This window comes from Apiospora hydei (assembly GCF_038363865.1).
Source record: "Apiospora hydei strain CBS 114990 chromosome Unknown utg000002l_segment0_segment0, whole genome shotgun sequence".
Classification (NCBI taxonomy): Eukaryota; Fungi; Ascomycota; class Sordariomycetes; order Amphisphaeriales; family Apiosporaceae; genus Apiospora; species Apiospora hydei.
The window spans coordinates 3,181,672-3,201,597 of NW_027117361.1; the positions used below are offsets into that span (position 1 = coordinate 3,181,672).

The 19,926-nt window shown below is 52.1% G+C and overlaps 4 protein-coding genes across 4 annotated transcripts; 1 reads left to right on the forward strand and 3 right to left on the reverse strand.

The window, feature by feature from the left end:
* Positions 1-1,642: 1,642 nt before the first annotated feature.
* On the reverse strand, positions 1,643-1,932 carry PG997_001015 (uncharacterized protein; the record flags this gene model as incomplete). The annotated part of the gene is made up of 2 exons (XM_066805330.1): positions 1,643-1,804; positions 1,825-1,932. The coding sequence occupies 2 exons, from the start codon at positions 1,930-1,932 to the stop codon at positions 1,643-1,645; spliced, it is 270 nt and encodes an 89-aa protein (XP_066675103.1).
* A 3,213-nt stretch (positions 1,933-5,145) lies between these two features.
* On the reverse strand, positions 5,146-9,139 carry PG997_001016 (uncharacterized protein; the record flags this gene model as incomplete). The annotated part of the gene is made up of 2 exons (XM_066805331.1): positions 5,146-7,038; positions 7,148-9,139. 2 exons carry the CDS (start codon positions 9,137-9,139, stop codon positions 5,146-5,148), a joined length of 3,885 nt encoding a protein of 1,294 aa, XP_066675104.1.
* A 2,692-nt stretch (positions 9,140-11,831) lies between these two features.
* On the forward strand, positions 11,832-12,023 carry PG997_001017 (uncharacterized protein; the record flags this gene model as incomplete). The annotated part of the gene is made up of 1 exon (XM_066805332.1): positions 11,832-12,023. The coding sequence occupies one exon, from the start codon at positions 11,832-11,834 to the stop codon at positions 12,021-12,023; it is 192 nt and encodes a 63-aa protein (XP_066675105.1).
* Positions 12,024-16,351: 4,328 nt separating this feature from the next.
* PG997_001018 (uncharacterized protein) lies at positions 16,352-16,576 on the reverse strand (the record flags this gene model as incomplete). The annotated part of the gene is made up of 1 exon (XM_066805333.1): positions 16,352-16,576. One exon carries the CDS (start codon positions 16,574-16,576, stop codon positions 16,352-16,354), a length of 225 nt encoding a protein of 74 aa, XP_066675106.1.
* Between the last annotated feature and the right edge of the window lie 3,350 nt (positions 16,577-19,926).

A 19,926-nucleotide genomic window follows, 5' to 3' on the forward strand; every position in this document is an offset into this window, starting at 1 on the left:
AGACGAGTCTGTCTCAGGCCTTGCTCTGTGCAGGAATCTCAAGCAACGAGTGATGCATCGTAGCGAGCGCTTGAACAATGACAAGTCGCTGCGTTTGGCATCGGCCCCCATCTGCCAAGCTACTACATAGCTCGGTGCCTGGGTGCAGATGGGCAGAAATGCGGCTCTGGACCCGGAGCACATGGCTAAGACTGGGATAGATAGCAGCTCGCTTCCTGGGCTGAGTCAAGTCAGTGCGGTTCAAACTCGAGAAGCCCAAGAGGCCGCAGGGCTGTCCTCAATTGCGGACCATGCAGTCCTATAATAAACGGCATTGATCGTGGCTATGCCATTGATGAGTGCAAAGCTAGACAGACGATACTCCGCCAAGGGCTCGTACATGGGGAATCTCGTCCGAAAAAGAGAAAAGTTGAGCACGATCTCGTAAAAGCAAGAAACGTCTTATCGTGAGCCCAGGATTTCGATGGCACGATGCCCCATTGTTTGTTTCTCGTCCAGATCGCCGGGCCAGTCACGAGCAACCCACAGTGGCTACTAGTGACCTAGGGATGAGGATCTACTTCCTGTAGGGGGTGTATAGGAACCGAGATTTGACAGGAACCTGAGCTCAGACTTTTGCCAAATTGCTCAGGTGGAAGTATCTCTGGGATTTGACAAGAATCAGACATAGGCAGACTTGCTACTGATCCTCTCGCGAAACGAATAACCATTCAGAAGAACCAGTGACCAGTGGCCAGTGGCGCTAACGGCAGTAGCAAACGGCAATGGGGACTGAAGAGCGAGCAAACAAACACAATTGCTAGCGAGGGGCGTCTTCCGTCTAAGCCAATTCCTGCCCTCTGTCGGAGAGGTGCTGGGATCGCGTGTTGTTTTCCCGCGACGGTGACGAAATGTCCAAGTTTGCTTCCTATTGATGCTTTGTCAGTAGACCGGCATTGACGGGGATGGAAACCCGCTCTAAACACCCCATGGGGGGAAGAATGATCGACTCCGGCATCCATGCCAACCACCTGGAGTGGCTCCAAACATTGTCGCATCTGAAGTTATACTGGGTATCATTATTACAGTAAGGCTCAGATGCGAGCAGTAGTAGTAGGTATTGTATGCATTACATGCTGTACGGTAGATGTTGTGCAACATGCTCTCAAGCTGACCAAACACTCAATTGTGGACCATGTCGCTCGCGGTACGGAGCAATGCATCTCATGAGTTGCTCCAATCCTCCTCCCTTACCCCGTGTAAACTCGCACGGGAAAAAGTTGCTTCTCCGCGGCGGAGGACTTCTCCTCTATGCAATGGGATTGCGATGGTCGCGTCATTGGATGTCGCAGTCGTTGACAACGCTGCGGTGCGACGAAGCCCTTCCGTACGATATGACTGCATGTGATCTGAATCGGGGCTGGTGTAATAGAATAGAATCACATAAAGTTGGTATTGCCAAGTATCGACTGACGGCTCTCACGCTTCGAGCGGCTGGAAATGCCACTTTTTCGTAAGCTGCTGCGTGGCGCGAGCCGGAAATCGGACAGAACAGTATCGTACAATATATAGCATTAAATCGTTATGAGCAGCCGAGTTCTTCTCGGGGGTATCTTCAATTTGGCACCAATAAATCAAATAGGCATCGCCGTTCTTCCCTCGTTCATTTCGTCCTTTGGCGTTTCTTCTTTCGGTGGCTGTCGTCCTTGCCGGCGCGCCCGTCGGACGAGTTCGTATCCACGTCGCCGACGCCCTCGTCCTCGTCCTCGTCCTCGGCGCAGGCGTCGCACTCTTGGTCGAATTGGTGCTCGTCCGTGTACGCCCCCTTTGACAATACCCAAACACGCCCGTGTTCTTGGCCTCAAGACACGGCAGCTCCTGCGTCAGGTCGGTCCAGGTGAAGTAGCGACCGCATTTGATACAAGAGCCGGTAAAGATCACCATGCGACACATTGCTGCTCTTGTGCCCGGACCAGCCAGTTGGGGTGATTTGGATTTGGTGTGCGTTATATGTATCTGTTTCTCCCTTGCGGAGAACAGCGCCCGTAGGTCAGGCGCAATAGAGGTTGTGTTGAAATTTTGTGGTGAATACGATAAAGTGAGGCTTCGCAATTCCGGCAGCAACGGAGGGATAAATTTCGATTCTGGCCTGCGTAACCTCGGGCGGAAAAGCAGGAAATCTCTTTTTCATCCAGGATTTCCCACCCCGCTCGACGAGAAAACCGCTACGGGCGTAGGAATGAAATGCGAAGCAAAGAAGGTTGTTGAGCTGGCACCGGGTGAAATGGACAACAACAGTGGTTTCTTATTCTGACAGAGAAATTGGGTCCTAGAATGCCGCATTGCTGAGGAGCCTGCCGTTTCTACCAAGGTTTCCTTTTGGCCCGCCCTTTTTTTTCGGAAGCTGGCTCGCGTCGTCCGCTCTGTTACACCACGGAGAAATAGACCACAGAGAGGGAGAGAGGGAATGCGAGAAGGTCGATTTGGGCCGAGTTCTGTATCTCTCGGATTGACTGGGTCTGGGGCATGTGGTCGATACCAATACCAACAACCGGCGACCGATGAGTGCGAAAGCAGCGACCCTTAAAGCCGAAGAGGACGGGCGACGGCTAGTTGAAGGTAGTATCGCCCAAGCCTCGGACCGACTTGACCTGCTGCTGCCTCTTTTAAGTTGAGCTGCAGGTTGTTGCCTCGCAGGAGGGGGAATAAATAAAGAGGCATGCAGATTGTGCTGTCATGTCACAAAAGGAATAAATAAATGGCAAGATGGACGAACTCTGTTGATAGGCAATGAGCCCACCCACCTAAGACATGCATCGGGACCACCTCCGCTAGTCTGGAGGGGGATCTGAGGGTTAGAGGGTTGGAGCCTTGGAGGGTTAGTTGTAGGCGAGCAGCAGGACAAGGACCCAAGGAGGGGCTGAGGAGGGAACCTTAATGCAGGTTCGATCATTGATGTGAAAGCAAAGGAAGAAAGAAGTAAGCAAATAATAAGTACTGGCAGGGTACGCCCACCAAACTGCAGAAACAGCCCGGTTTTGGTGGGGGGCGGTTGTACTTGTCATCAGCTTCTCCTCCTCTTCCCTCCATCTTGTCTGCCTGCCTACGTACACACTTGCCTACCCTTCTCTCCGACTTTCTGACTGACCGACTGACTGGCGGGACATGATGATGATGGCTGTTCCGCGTCCTCAGTCTGCTGACTTCCGACTTCCGAGAAGGATCCCTAGGCTGCTCCTTGGTCGTACATAGTGATTGCTCTATTGATTGATGGACTGGGCCTTGGAGGCGACCCGCGGCAACTCCCGAATGTATAGTACTTTTCTCTATTAACATGAATTTTGACATCCACCTACCTAGTAACCTAGTGGTGGTCACCCGGCCTCAATATGGACCGTTTTCCAGAATAGGGAATGGGGTTAGTAAAAGCAAGGAAACGGCAATGCACATGATAGATGGGTCGGCCGTTTGGCAAGTTTCATGTTAACCTTTGGATTATATAAATACGTGAACTCTGCTGATGTCTATGCATATATGCAAAGAAAACAGTTGGAACTTTGCTACAGTGCTGTGCCGTACGGCAACGGTGGACTCGTCCAGGCCCTCTCGCCTACCAGCTTACAACCCCACAGGGCTTGTCTCGTCCCCTCCTGCCACTACAGGCCGTTGGGGGAGGACAACGGTTGTCAGTGGAGATTAAATGAAGCTCGTCTGCCGTATGCTCACTCGGGCAATGCCACTCTACATGTTCACCTGTCAAGTAATCAAATGGTGCTGGAAGCCGAAGCAAGAGCAAGGTCGATCGCGCATCAGTGCGTATATCCCACGTCAACATGCGAACGGCCAGATTAAATATGATGAGGCCGCGGGCCGTCGTCATCTCAAGTCCTCATCCTCAACAACCTTCTTGCCTGTCTGGCTGACAGTGAACAGTGGCTGACGCTCATCCCCGACAACTTTAGCCGGTCATCATCATCAACCAGCCGATTGGCTTGCGTCTTCCCCATCTTTCGTCCTCTGGCCAATTCCCTGCTGCAATTGGCAGTCATCGGTGTTCGGTCGGGATATGCCTGTGTGCAGGATGTGTTTTGTGTGAGGTACATGTATGTAAGGAAGGAAAAGTAGATTGCCTACTCCTTCCTGGACTCATCAATGCGAAAGCTGCATTTCGGCACGGGAAGAAGACCTATTACATGGCCTGCCCTCCCACCGATGTAATGCCACATACAATCTGCGTTCATTTGCCTTCTTCCCTTGCATCCTTTGATTTGTCTCTGCTTCCTTTTCTTCTTCTTGATTCTTCTTCTGCTTCTCCGTAAGCCGGCCTTTCCAACCCCGCAATTAGCCGAACGGGGGAGAGAGACAGGGGGGAGAGAGAGAGAGAGGACGAGACATCGCAAGCCAGTTCACATGCTTCTTTTCATGTGTGTCATGCCACTAGGTAGTGACAGGTGTACTGCTTTGACTTGACAGACAACTTGGCATGCAAGTGCAGTGAAACATTCGTGCGCTGTGCAGAAGTGCCTTTGACAGCATACCTAGACTCTGGGCTAACTCTGGGCTAACCATATCTGAGCACCAACAGCCAGTCGGGTCTCAAGTTATCCAAACAATGAGACAGACGTTTGGCTAGCTTGGTGGGACAGACAGATGACTTGAAAAGACAGTAGACAAATATCATGATTGGGAATAATGTATTCCGGACGTTTTCCCCGCCGCCTCTCTCTATCCTCCCCCCTTGGCCGTGATATCTCAGCTCAAGCATTAGCGTTTTTTCATACCTATCCATGGATCCTTCTATAAAGGGTTTTCTAACAAACAACGCGCCCAGTATTACAGTATGTAGTGTATAGTGATATAGCTTGTTCGGCGTATATATCCAATGTGAAGTTATTAATAGAGCATTCAAAAAAACAAAACCCTCTCCCGCCGCCACGTCGCTATGCAATTATGTATGTACCAGATACGAGAGAGAGCGCGCGATATGCATCCCATGTTATACGAATACGCAAAGCATATCCGTCTTCAAACAACGCCAAGACAATGCCGCGCTAATACAAAGGAAACGGAAGCTGTGCATCCAAAATGGGCCCAAGGGTGAATTGTCGCCCATGATCGCTCAGCCAAAAGGATTCGTGTTCAAGAGAGCTGGGTTCGATGTGGTGATCAAGGCACGATGCTCTGTCGCCAGCGATCCACCATGTCGTGTTGCTGTCCAGGCTGCTGCATGCCCATTGGCATCGCGTTCATCTGCAATGGCATCTGCTGCATGCCATAGGCGGCGGTTGGTGCACCGTAACCGGCCATGTTATAGCTGTTGCCCATCATGCCGGGTGCTTGTTGTGGGGCCGCAAAGCTGGGTACACGGTTGTGCCGCTTCAGGCCCGTGCCTCCCGTACCGTCATTGAATTGCCCGGCACCAAAGGCACCAGAGCGAGGCAGTTGAGACGAGCTCAGGTTTTGAGGCATTTGCGAGCGGAGGGCAGCCAGTTTCGAATCCTGGTCCCGCCGGAAGCGAGAGGCCTCCTCCTGCCGGGCGCGTTCCGCTTCCATCCTCGGGTCACTCAGGACTCTGCGAGAGGAATTGCTGTTGCCTAGAACATCGGCGAGAGAGTGTCGCTTATCCAGCTTGGGCATAATGCCAGGAGGGGGCATATTTGGGTTCAGCGTGGCACCAGCGCCCATTTCGCGCTCGCGGGCTTCGCGCTCAGCTTGCAGCCTTCGGCGGCGCTGTCCCAGAGTCTCTTCTTCTTCCACTGGCGCCGTAGCTTTCTGCTTGCCCTTATCTTGGGGGTCGGCATTCTCTTCATCCTTGAACGTGTCTCCGAGTTGGCTGAAAAGTTCCGTGGTAAATGCCATGCTGACAGGTCTGGCACGAGGGAGCAGGTCGTCGCCTTCTTCTTTCGCACGCAGTCGGCGCATGCGATCACCCAGACTCTCGCCCTCAATCTCGTCATCCGCGGGTGCTGACAGATCCAGCCGCGAGTTGGAAGGAGAAGGACCATACCCGCCACCCATACCGAGAGCACCACCAAGCGACGTCATGGTCTTGCGCTGGGTCATGGGACCTGGGTTCCGGCCTTGAAGTCGGGCTTGGCGGCGGCTCAGGGGCTCGTTCTCCTCCTGCTCCCTACGTTCCATCAGTCCTAGGGGCCGATTCATTTCAGCGATCACAGCTTGAGCATCGTGAACACCATTTTTCTTCGCCATCACAAGTCCAAGTGGAAGATCCTCGTCATCTTCATCGGCATCATCGCCGGGGGTCTCCCATGCAAGGTTGACCTTCTTGCCCTTGCGGTTCCGTCTTTCTGTCTCCGCGACTGTATCTAACTCGAGGAGTGTAGACTGCATCCCGTTGGGGTATGCCGATGCAATGGGTCGCGTTCGCATCTTATTTTGATGTTTCCGCATCTGGAGCTCGGCAAGAAGGGTGGTCGGTGGCCCATTGTAAATAAGCTCCTCGTTGGTGTCTTCTTCTTCGTCTTCCTCGTCGTCTTCGTCATCCTCTTCCGCGACACGTTCACCGTCGACAGAGCCCGAGAGTTTGGTTCGTTCATTATCTGACTCATGATCCAGATCGTCGTCTACAGCAGCGTTCTTCTTGGTATCCTTGTTGGATGTTTGGCTGATGCTCAGCTTACTGGGTGTGCGAAGATGGAAAAATGAGCTTCGCTTCTTCACATCCTTCACCTCCTTCACTTCTTTCACATCTTTGGCATTCAGAACAGTGGCAGAACTGGTGCGCTTCATGTGAGATTTGCGTTTCTTCTCAGTCCCATAGACTTCGTGGCCCAAAGGACCAGCGAAAGCATGGTCTGTGAATGCATATACCGGTGCTTTAGCCGAGGCATTCAAGATGTCATCCAACGTGGCTGACGCAGAACCGCCTTTCAGTTCCAGCGCGGGAGACTCGGATGGCAAGTCGAAGAATGCACTGGCGCGCAGCTGCGGTGGCAGAGCTTCGAAATTCGACACCCGTGTGTTGCGTTTATCGGAGGGGTCCATGACGGACATGCCCATCATAGACAGACGCGACTTTCGCGCTTCTTCGTTGCCTCCCTTGGGGATTAGAACGCGGTTGCGCCTCCGACTCGCCGGGGAATCCGAGCGTCAAATCCAGATTGCTCTCGGCCAGAGGTGGCGATAACGGATTGTAATCGGAATGTACGGATGGAGTAGCAAGATTCGAGTTGGATCCGGAACCCAATGGATCGAGAAGCGGCTCAGGAATAACTTCCGGAAGCCAGTTAGCAGACTGGCGTGTAGCCTCTGGCATAGTGCTCAGCACTTGAGACCTCCGTTTGTTCCGCTCGCTGGCCTTGGGCTTTTTCGACAGCTTCTGCGGAAGATTAAGCATGAGAGGCACACGCGCTGGGTAGTACATCATCTGCGTTCCAGTCTCAGGATCCATGTATGATTTGGGTTGAACAGTAGGGGCTATGGGCCTTGATATCCTTGGCCGCCCAGGGGAGTCTTCGGGTACCACAAGACTCATATCTATGCCATTCAGAGGTGGCGCGAAATCATCCTGTTCTTCTTCTTCTTGATCGGGCGGACAATGAGAGCCGTCAAAATCAGCGAAGGCTAGTTCTGCTTGCTCGAAAGTACCGGTTGAGCCGGATGGACTAGCCGGCCTTGCCTGCGGCGGCGGCGGCGGCTGGCTCCTAAGAGGCTGCTTCTGTGCCTCGGCATAGGCATGATCCCAATAATCGTTGACAGATGACGATCCATAATCATTCGCATTGGGGGTGCGATCCACGTCGTCGAGTGGCGGAACTCCCAGATTGGCTTCCTCCTCTGGAAACTCCTCCAGCTTATCGGCTGCATCCATAGCAGCCGATGTGAGCGCGGTGGGTTCCAGCTCGGCAATACCTGTCAAGGCCGGAGGTTTCGACGTTGACCTCACACTCCGCATCGACGTCTTTCCCGGGCCACTTCGAGCCAATGGGGCGGGTTCGGCATCCGAAGTGTCCATCTTCGAAACAGACCCAGAACGAAATCGAGTGGTTGAGTTGGACAATAACGAGTTATTCGGGGACATCACGTAGCCCGCAGGAGAGTAGCCGCCGTGGCGGGCCGCGTTGTTCGTCTCGAGAATCGAGCTCCCGTGGGACACCTGCCTGCTGAGGGGCACGGTATTGATAGTGTCGAGGATAGGGGCTGCGGCAGAAGAGGCTACGCTGGCGGCCAAGATAGACGATCGTCGACTATCGCTTCGCTTGAGTTCACCGTGGAGATCTCGAATAGCGTCCTCGATGGACGATGTCATAGACAGCTTCTCCGCCTTCGCTTCGAGTTGCGCAATGTTGCTGACGTAGGAGTTGGTACGAGACCTCGAGCTGGGGGATGGATGTACTAGCGAGGTGCTCTTGGTCGAAGCGGTGCGTATTAGCAGCTTTGGCTTGACGATGGGGGTAAAGTGCTGTGTCGATTGCAGCGGCTGGTAGTTATTATGGTTATGGTGGTGATGCAGGCTCTGCTCGTTTTTGCTTTCGCTCAAGGGAAAGTCTTTGATGGAAAAGGAGCTCCGCACTGGGAGAGAAGGGTCGCGTTCAACGACGGGGCCAGTCGTTGTTGGGGCCTTGGAAGCTCGCGTCGAGCTTGGTTCTGAATTAGAGGCGTTGGCGTGGCTGTCCCTGCAAGCAGATTTACCTTTCGTTGATGTGACTTTGGCATTCGTCGAAGGTAAATCCCGTTTGTCTTTTCCCTCAACACTTGCAACGGACGCTGGGCTTGTTGCGCTATCCAATTGTGGACTCGAAGAAAGCGACGAAGGGTCCCCTGGCGAAAGGAGATCGTATTCACTACTGGCATGTTGATTGACCGTTGTGGCTTGTGCCGCAGGATTTATTGATTGGATCAAGGCATTGATGCTGCCCGAACGGGTTGTGGCTGTACTCGGGGACCCTCCGACGGCCAAATTTTCCGAGCTCGTGTCGCAGCACGCTTTGCTGTCGCTGTCACCACCGTTCGTGTTGCCTGCTGCAAGATTTTCGCTGTCCATGGAGACTGGGGTAAAAGTCGAGGCGGGCGGCTGTAGGCATGGCATAGGCGAGGAAGAGAGTGCGGGCGAATTGGACATTGGTGGTGAAGGTCCCTCGTTTATTAGCGCATCGGTGTCGTCCTGCATGGGCTCGCGATAGGATGGGAGAGTTGCCATAATGGCCCTTTGCGCGCGAGGGAATGACGGAAAGGACAGTGGTGTTTTTTCTTTCCTTCACTCTCTCGAGTCAGAGCGGGATTCCAGATCTCGTTGCTCTTGTTTTTTTTCTTTATGTCTTAAAACGTCCCTATCCCGGATGCGCTGGGCTGTTTATTGTTATTTATTGATTTGCTGCAGTCGGGATAACCCGTCCAGGCCAGCAGGCTTGGACCTTCACGCTCCAGTTTACAACCTTGGTCGGCGATACATCGACAAGGTGGGTCGGCGGAATTGGGACAGATGCTGGGTTCTGCTGGCCAACCTAATGTCAAGGCTTGCGAGTTCCGCTAACCTAGGGTTTTGGATAATATGGACTGGCAGGGTCGTCGTGGATGAATAATAATAAGTAAGGTATTCAAAGAGGCATATAATAGTAATAAGGTATTCCAAGGTGTTGGAGGCTTTTTTTTTAGGTGCACGTGTGTGTAGGCGCTAGCCGACTTGTCCTGATTCAACCACCCGGGACGTCCTTCTCTTTCATGCGCGAAAGTCAAATATAAAGATAGAAAAAGAAGCAGGTGGATGGAGGATTCCGAGGGAGGGAAAAATGGAGGTATGGACAGTGGAGGTAAGCACTGTACGTGATGTGAAGTAGTAGGTATTGGGTGAACGGTATCGACGTAGACTTGTAGAATGGAACTGGACCTCAGGCAGTACGCATCTGCATATGTATGTGTGTGCAGATGCATGTACCGGGTTTAATGTTCCTTCTCATCAAACACAAATACCAGGAGGTAGAGAAAAAGGTGGGAAGATTCTGATGCATGGAACGGGAGCGGCCTTTCGCACAGTCGTCCCCAGAAAAAGGATGATGGATTGATTGATTACCGGCTGTCGATAGCTACTGTACTGCTCCGTACTATTCGTTCGTCTGTTACCCACTGGCGAAATGTTGGAAAACATTGAACAGGGAATCGCAAGAACCTGGCCGGTAGCACAGCAGCTAGTGGTAGCTTTGGAGGCCGAGCCAGATGTGTCAATGACTTTTGTTACTGTTGAACATTCAGGTTGGGATGAGAGAGTCCAGCCAGTTGCAGTCCAGTACCCAAATGTACTTACATACAGCACGCATCATGAGATGCAAAGTCACCTAAATTTAGGCGTGTCCCTCTCCGACTCCCAGGTACCTCAGCTGCTGGTTCTGCGCCGTATCGCAGCATGTCGCACAACATGCCGTGTCTCCGTCTGTCACTTTATTCCCAATCTTCCCACAGAGATTTCATCATCTAACCAGGATTCGGGATCTATCCCGGTTGCGCATCTGGCTAGCAGTCGGTTACGTACCTCAATTATGGGGGCTTTCCCAGGGGAAAAAAGAAACGTCCCCTCGTGAAGACAGGGGCCAGACAGGGGCCAGCCTGGCCTGGGGGCGCGACGGGGGTCGAAACAACATGTGGGTTTTCGATTTCGGTGATGGGTGGCTCTACAGGGACGAGGGCATCTCAGGTCGGTTGGTCGGTGCCGTGAACAGACACAAAAGAAACGACAGATTACCTATTGGGCAAGTACATACATACATACATGTAGGGATGGAGCATTGGACCTGTTACTCACACACGAACGACGTGTATGAATCAAGCCACCTGCCACCACTGCCAACTGCTGACCAACCCCGTTGCGACGCATCGTTGGTTCGAATGATGAACGGGTTTTTCTTGGTCGGATGGCACGTTTTGTCTGGGATCAGAGGCCGTCTGGACCGCCTCGCCGGCAGGAAAGCCAACTGCCTCATTGGCTGGAGTCGCATCCAGACGGCCAGAGGTGAGGACGCCGTTGGAGCGTTAGGCTCTTAGCCTGTAGAAAGCCGATGTGGCCGTCGGTACCACCCACCACTGCTCTCTCCAAAGGTCCCGTCGCTAGGTTAGAGTAGTCCTAATCCGGCTGTTTGCCGTTTGATCCCATCCTTGAATGTTTCCTTAGCAGGAGAACGACACAGCATTGGCAGCGTAGCAGAATCTGCTAACAGACAGCGTCGAATTGCTAGTTTGCACTCTGGGCCTGTTCGGATCGCATCCTAGCCCAATGGGCCAGCGCAGCGGCAGGCCGCCTGTTCATTCGTCTGTTCAGAGACGCGCCCCCTCCCCCTTGAAAGTCTGTCTTCATCAGGAATCTTTGACCGCCTTACCTCCACGCGCAAACACATCCTGTGGCATTCACTACGCCCGATGGACTCGCCAACATTTCCAAGGGGTTTCATCACGAAGGATCCCTCACATCTGCCCACGATCATCGGTCCTTTGACTCCAGCTGGAGACCTTGACATTACCTAATGCTACGACCTCCCGTGCTGCGTGCTGCCTGAGCGATGCAGAGAGATATTACACATACTCCATACGTGCGTGTGGTCCCCTTGCCGGCACAGGATCGACGTCATTGCGTCCCCATCGAGCCTACATGTAGGTCCATGGAGGCCCATGGAGGCCCATGGAGGCCTAGAGGTGCATGTATGTATGAACTAGCCTACTGCAGTCTGTGCACGAAGAGCGATCGCTCAATTTCGATTTCCATTCTCTCTCCCAGCCAGGTAGACCAATGCAGGGAGACGGTATTGCGGCAATATAGTCCTGAGAGGATCGCAGGCCCCATCGTGCAAGCAGCGCTTCGGTCTTTCTCACTGCCAACCTCGAGGCCTGATACCCACGCCATCGAGATGCTCTCGTACTACATTCGGTATCCGTCCGCCATGGTCTCATCCAAGACGGGGCCCTTCATTCCCAATACTTGTGCGCTGCATATTGCAGTTGCAGTGTCGCACAAGCTCGTGAGCCGGACGCCAACGCTGCAGTCTGGCATGCAACAGCCACAGGGCAGCAGCGCCTATCTTCAGCGGTGGCGGCTGTAGGAGCCCACATTCTTGCCTGCCACCCCTGCCAGTCTGTCCATCGCAACACAGTACATAGCTCTATGCTCCCATCGGCGCATACGATAAGCCCGGGGGCGTTTGTCAAATTCGCCAAAGATAGATCCTTCCGGCATGACTGGGTTGCCCAATTGGGATTCGTCCTGCCGGCCTGCATATGGTTCATTTCAACATCATGTGCCAAGTGATAACGAACGGCAAGGCAAGCTAGCCTTCACTCTTGTCGCAACGACGTGGTTGTGCCCGTTAGCGCAAGACTTTGGAGAGGTCAGGTTGGATTGATGAGGTGAGATAGCGTAGATTGTATCTCCTTCTGTGCTCACAATGTCAGCGGCTTGTCGGTATAAGATCGTGTAGCCAGAAGAACCAGCGCGCGCAACATCTTACCCCCATAGCCAGCCGGTGTATGTGCATGCGGACTCGATGTAACGACGGGAAAGGAAGAATCTCCACCTGACAGGCGGTTTGGGGTTGCATTGGTCACCCATACCCCCCATCACCCATCTAGCACAACACACCACAACGAGCGATACACGTCGTGAACCTACATGCATCACTGTCGGCCTATTGTAAGCGGGTTCTCTCGAGAGAGAAAAAAGCCTCTGTTTCATGTGAAATGGTGAGCTCCTTCGTTTGCAAAGAGAGGAAGACCCTGAACGGGTTCCCGCATGTCCGCCGCCCCCAACAGGAAGAGCAAACCACCAGGGCTATTTCTCTAATCAACTCATGACATCGCATAGACATTGCTCTACATGCATGCAGGCTGGCGTGTGTACCACATGTAGCCAGTCACCTTTATTGTCATCTAAGGCTAGGGTGCGTAGTCGACGTACCCTGGCGTCTCATCTCGGCTAGATTAACGACTGGAAGAAAGAAAGACAATCGCATCCAAGAGGCGCTTCGGTCTATCAGGAGGAGATCAGATGGCGGGACGTTATCGCAATAGCCTGATGTTATCCAAGATTACGGGTTGCGGCGAGGACGATGATAAGACTCGCTGCATTACTACGACAAGATTAGGTTAGATGTTGTCCGTGAGGCGCATGTCCGTCGAGCGACAAGGTGTCTAGTCTACCTAACTTGGAAGATTCACTTTTCTGAGTCCCGAGCTGGGAAACATTACTTCACATGGATCGCGTCGCGCCAGCGGTCTTCCCTGCCGTAGGGGTCCTACCGTTGCTCAACCGGTGTCTCTCAGTCAGCTGCGCTGGCCGTCAGCAGGAGCTGACTGATCGCCAGCCCTGATAGACAACGACAGAACTGTGCCCACGCGGTTTCTGATTCAGGTAATCCTTCGTCGCACCCCAACAATACATGCACTAACTCTATCGCGATAGGCGCAGCTGGCAGTCGGAAGCTCCTGCTCCTGAGGGCGAGCAGCTTACAGCTCTTACTTGACGATATTTACGCCCCTTTAGCGCGATAAGCTGCAGTTCACTGCCGTTTCCTATCGCGATGCTTTATGCAGCAGGCTCGACGAGGAAGATAGCTAGATGCAGTGTCATTGGACCGTCCGCCATCCGCTCTGAACTTTCCAGTAAGTCGGTGTCGCAAACCAAGATCTCGGGCACCTCATACTTGTCTAAGATCCGAACCTGTCGTGCACGCTTGACGAACCCCTTTATGTCGACCCACGTAGGTGCTGCTGATCCATGTTTTCGCTGGTGGATTCGGATTCGATGTTGAACCACCACCAAGACAGCCACTGTGCTCCCATGGGTCTGCTTCTCAATGTCCAACGCTACCTAGGAAACGTAACACATACCAAATATACTCGGCATCCTAGCTACTAGCTGTCAGCGCGAAAGAACGTTTCCAAAGATGTAGTACGATCCTGGAAGAATATGATTGGGGGTGGGATCTATGAACAGTGTCTTACTTCCACACCCTTTTCCGCAGATGAAACTTCATGTAAGACATCCGGCTCGTACCTTCCGAACCAAGTTGGCACTGTTACCTGGCAAAACAAAGGAAGCATAGGGCCAAAGCCTATATATATCTTGGATGTCCTGACGTGTAATGCCTGAGTCATTCTGCCTATCATGATATCCTTGCGAAACGGCTTGCACTTCGGCCCAGGCTTTGGCAATCATCTTGAACCGTGATCGTTACACCAAACCGATGTCACTTACCTCTTATGCTTGAAGTAGTTGCATAGTTGTTCAATGGAACGCATTGCGTTAAGCACCCAGTGGGATACATAGTTTACAATACGCTGCACTCAGGCCCGCCCCGGATGCAGAAGGTAGATGAAAACTGTGCCACAAGACATACATGTAGAGAAATACGAATAGTAAACACCCGACTCTGGGCTCTTCCAAGACGTAAATATCAAAGAGATGGAGTATGTGTAGATGAGCCTATTACACTGTCCACCTTCATCAAAAGCTCAATACAACTTCACTTCGTCGTCTCCCCCAATAACGGACACAGTGGTTTGGTACTGAGTCCCTGCTCCTCTTTTTTCTTGTTATTTCAACTCATTAAGGATTGATACATTTGAGAGCACACACAAGTGTCCAGATTCCAATTTCCTGGCCATAGAGAGTAAAACTAATCCATCTCTAGTCCAGCCTGTTGTTGGGCGACGGTTATCCTTGTGATCACGAATTTCATGCTTGTTGCTAGAGTGATGACTGTGAGTGAGACATTCTGGACAGCGAACTTTATAACCCGTTCATCATATGACCCGGAAACGCCCAGCTAGTTAGTAGCCTCGTCTTCGTCAGTACTGAACAATATTCGTTGACCTAGGCGGGAGACAAAGACAAGTTCCGTTATGATTGTATGTGGAAGTTATTTGTCTTAATTACTTGGGTTGGTTTCGATATTCCTAAACAAGTAGCCGTTGTACTTGCTTTAGAAGCCGGAGTGTTGGTCTATCCTCGGAATAGTACTCGAACTGCAGCTATTCGATAGCTCACATGTTTATGTGCATAGTGTGTACTGGAGTAAGTATCTATAGTTCCCATGTCTAGCCGACGTAGACTCTATACTTAATCCTATGCAGGCTCTTTAGCTGAGGCTTTTAGAGGCAGGTGATACATGGCATTACAAAAATTATAGCTTTTGTTTATCTAGAGGACTAATAGAGCGAGCCTGGACAGAGTACAGAGTCTCACGTGAACCCCAATACATGCTACAAATCGTGACAGCTGATGTTCATGTCACACGCGGCTCTGCAGTGGGCTTTTTGCGGTGACATTTAACAGTTTCTATACTTACATGTTGCATCTATATCGCTACAAAGGAAAGTAACATATCCCTTAAGCACACCTGATCAAAATGTATCGCACATGCGTCTCTTAGACCGCAACAACATGCCCACCGCCTTACAGAGGAAAGGCACAGGTCTAAATGAGACAGTAACTATGACAAAAGGTCGCTGGCAACTATTAATCTCACTTGACTGGGACATTATTGCTCCAGTAATCCTTGAGTCGTTGATCTAGAGACGGAACAACCAGCGAAGTTCAAGATCACTCGGTGACTGCATTCAGGGTTGTTACTGCCTTCGCCGGGCAAGCAGTACTATACGAAACAGAATAATGCAACCTGGTACGTATCAGGATATCTATTCATAAATTTAGCCCACGGCATCGGCTTTGACTATATCTCCCGCGGGAAACTTATTAGTCCACTCGATCAGGTCTGAGACTCTGGAGGGTGTAAGATTTTCCCTAGACCCTGGTATAGACGTATTGTTAAACAAAAATAACGATAGCGTTGTATTCAATAATTTAGAACAGCGTAGATATGATTCATATGGCGCTTTGTATCCGGGTCTCGGCGTATACGCTGCTGCTGGTGCGTCGTCTAATGATAAGGTGATGATCATCAACCAAAGTCATCGAACGAGCTTAAATCCATAATCTTCGTGATCAGTCTTCACATTTCGCGAGGCTGGAAGACACTGAGGCGGATATTGTGCAAGAGACTTGAGACAGGGCGTGGAAACAGGCAGACATGACACCACAAAAAGGGGTACCACGCCCGGACTTACCTTCTCGCGTGGATTTACGAACTGAAGCACCATGAAGGTCTAGACTCAAGATTCCTAGCGATATCGTTTTTGATGATACTCAAACTAGTACGAAAGCCGTTCTCGAGGACGAAATGTGCGTATTCATGTTGACTCACGTATGCCAACAAATGGTCTGCCAGGATTTTCAAATCATCACTCTCCAGCTGTCAAAACGTTTCTCGACTCTTTAGACGTATTGAATATTGATATTCACCTCAATTTGCTCTACTGTATATACCTTGCTTACCACAAAAATTCATGTCCTCCTTGCCCCTTTTCCACTTACCTAGACCAGGGAAATTTGACGTCGGTAAACTCGACGGATACTCATCCGGAGAAGCACCAGCGCGAGAGCAGTCAATTTCATAATGGCGAGACCGATAATGAAACCGACAATAAGACCACTGAACAGGTCGGTCCAAGGACTCTGCCCCTGTGACGCAACGGCGGGCACGTGCCTGACCGAAGGCTCGGTCATATCGACTTGTTGGCGGATGTAGCGGTTCGACATGATGGCTGCTCTCGAAACAAACGGCTCTCCTTTTATCCTAGTTGAATTCTGGAAAAAGGCAATAGACTGGATCTGATTTACTTGTTAGATCAGAGCTATCTGCTGGGATCATGGGAAGCTACGATGGGAATATATAGAGTCTAAGTAGCGCTGGTGATCAAACAGGCTGAGCCACGAGACAATGCGCTCTTTCACCTCAGTGTTTAGTGTCAAAGGAAGAAGATAGATATTGTTTCTTCTTTATCTCTGGGCGTCTCCTCCTTTGCTTTGTGGTCCCCGGGGCCTTTGTTTGGGTATCAGAGTAGGTAGGTCATGTTTCGAGCAAACCCTATGCACTGGCAAATTAATGTCAAATTGGACTCCAAAATATTCGGACATGATGAACAGTTTTTTTCTCTGTATACTTGGTGCATCAGGTGATATGGGCTCATTTTACGACAATTTTGGCCGAGTCTGGGCGGGCGGGCCGATTGTCCCATCAGTCTGGCCGTGAATGTTGCCACTTGTGCCCACAGGCAGTGAGACCGTTATCGTGGCGCTTGGCAGCCGACCAAAATATGCAGAAAGGCATGGTGTGGCGAGAAGCTCTCGTGAGATGGTGGTGGTGACCCAAAGCGCGTTTCTGGACCAAAACAAGTGACAAGCAGACGCGGCAGAGCTAATACAGATTTGCAACCTGCCAGGAATTGCCTGCCATGCTATGAATAGTACCTAGCCTTCTCGCGGGGAAGATCCGGGGAAATGGGGGCACTTGACGATGTTGGAGCGGGATCGTGTAGGGACTAAATCTGAAACCGATCCGATTGGGTCGAGTTGTGGGATAAAGTCACGCGAGTCTAGGATTTGGCTGTCACATCTTGGCAGAATTCTTTTACTTTCACACATGACGGGGGAGGGATGATAGCCATGGCGGTGTGAGGGTTGCGATGGCGAGGCGGTCAGCTTCCGGGATATATTCGATCGATGTGACGGGGCTGCACCATTGCATGCTCGTAGCAAGCTACTGCAGCCGACAACCACTGAAGCGTTGACTTCGTCTCTCAATCAAGCCGGGAGAGTCCATGGCTTGGTTTTTGCCTTGGACTCCTGAAGAATGTGGAAAGCGCAAGGAATCCGGCGGTCCAAAGCGGCTGCTCCTTCAACTCCTTCGCGGGTCTAGAGGTGGCAGGGGGGGGGTTGAGTGGTGGAAAGTTGGCAGGCGTTGTCGTGTGGTGCGTGGCGCTTGGCTGCTTGGCCCGGCGTCTTGAGTAGGGGAACGAGCCCAATCCCTGCCCACCATGTGGCTTGAACGTTGAACATGAAAGCCGCGGGCGAGAGAGCGACAGACACGAGAGGGCTAGATAGGGCCCTTGGGCCCAAAGGAGACACTAGGAGAGAAGGTACAGCCGACGACGGGGTTCAATCAATTGATTGATGCTCCAATCCTTGAGCCGCCGCTGCCCATCAATTCCATCGCCCATTTTCCATACCATTGATATTTTCGCATTTTCTAGCCGCATCTCCATTCCTGCCCAATCAACAGACTAGTGGAGATTGCATTTGGCCGGTGCCGTCTTGCTGCGCAGATTGGGACTCCCTCGTCTCTCGGAGTCCCCTTTCGGGTTGGATTAGACTGACTCGCACCACAGCAAAAACTCAGGTACCCGGAGCCCCGGGAAATGCACATCGGCACAGGCACAGGCACAGACGCAGGCGCAGGCGCAAGCAGAGAACGGAGTGTGCTGTTATCCCCTTGTTTTTTCCTTCTCTTATCTCTTTCAGACGGCAGGACATCATCTCTACGTAGGATTGGCGCATCATAGCACCAGGTCATGATGTGTGGCCTGCTCAGTCCATTCCTAAGCCGGGGCCGTCCGTCGTGTCTAGTTCTTATGAAAAAAACGTCTAGACTCCTTAGAACCACAAAGATCACCAACATGCAGCACTGCCAAGTAAGCACCTGCAACGATCATGTGGGATCGTGGGATGTGGCTCGTGGGGTTGCCCAGAGCTCCATCCGCGCTATTAGCAATAAATGGACAGGCGGCTCCAGGCGGGAGGCTGAGAGGCAGACACCTTCGGGAAAAACAGGGTGAATACGATGCACCACGAGAAGCACGCTCCAAACCCGGTGCACACTTCATGTGTTATGTATGCGTATGTGCATACCGGGCGTCTGTTCGGATTCAAGAACGCAGAACCGAAGCCGTTGCTACGGTTTGTGTTAAGTTAGAGATTTCGATAACGGTCCCAGCCCGCCTCTGCCATAGTTTCACTTCCTTCTCGCATCGACTCGCTCAATGCGACTCGTGTCAGGAGTCAGGACTCGCCCGTGACTCGGTTGGGGCCAGCGACCCGGGAGGCAGGGACATGGAATTTGTACCAGATGATGTCAGACCTTGGGCGAACTAGATGCTAAAGCTGCGATCTCGCTTTCATGTATGTACCCTGGCGAAGAGTCGGAGACAGATGTGGCAGCGGTCCGGGGTAAGACATGCCTGTTGGAGCAAGACGACTTAGAGAACTTGGACTGCCCGGCCTCTGTCCCTCTACCAATCAAGCTTATCTTTTGGGGGACGGACTATTGCTGAAGAAGAAGAACCATGTTACGGCCGGTCCAGCGAGCGACTAACCTACGCGACGGGTTACAGTACGGGCGGCATCTTAGGTAACGAGATAGGCCCGTTGGAGGTTCTTGCGCCAACTAACGCATGTAGCGACGAACTACCTCTGTAGCTAAACTAGGAGCCTATTATTGGCTACCCACGGCGCAGCGAGGGTGCAGTGCGTGGTGCATGCAGCATACTTTCCACTGGGCTATTGGCTGCTTATCTGGCTCTGATGTGTGCGCCAGTCAAAAGGTCGGATCGTTTTCTGTTGAGACAAGCCAGCGAATTGTCTGTCATTCCAAGCACGACAAGATTCAGATGAAGAAGCAAAAAACAGTTCACGGCGCTGCGAGGGGCGGTTGGCTTTGCGCTCGCATAAGCTAGCCCACTTGAACTCGTCATGCTTCAAATCTCCTTCCGACGAGAATAGAATCCGCAGGCCGGGGGAGGGCAGGGGGGCTGAAGAAGTAATAACCTGGAAGCCGTCTAAAGCGCAGCCGGGGCCCGTAGTTGGCAGCCGCCCCCAGCAAAGGTGGTAATAATGTGGTAGTAGCAGCAGCAGCGCAGCATCAGCAAAGCAGCAGCAAGTGCAAAGCAAGCAGCCATATCTTTCCCATTTTGCATCTTGCAGGGGCCCCAGTAATTAACAAGTCAGCCCAATACGACGGCGCCCCTGGCTTGGATTTGCACAACGCCCATTGGGCCCATAGCAGCCGCGGCTGGGTCCCAGCATCGTGAACAACCCCACTACCCGAAGCAAGA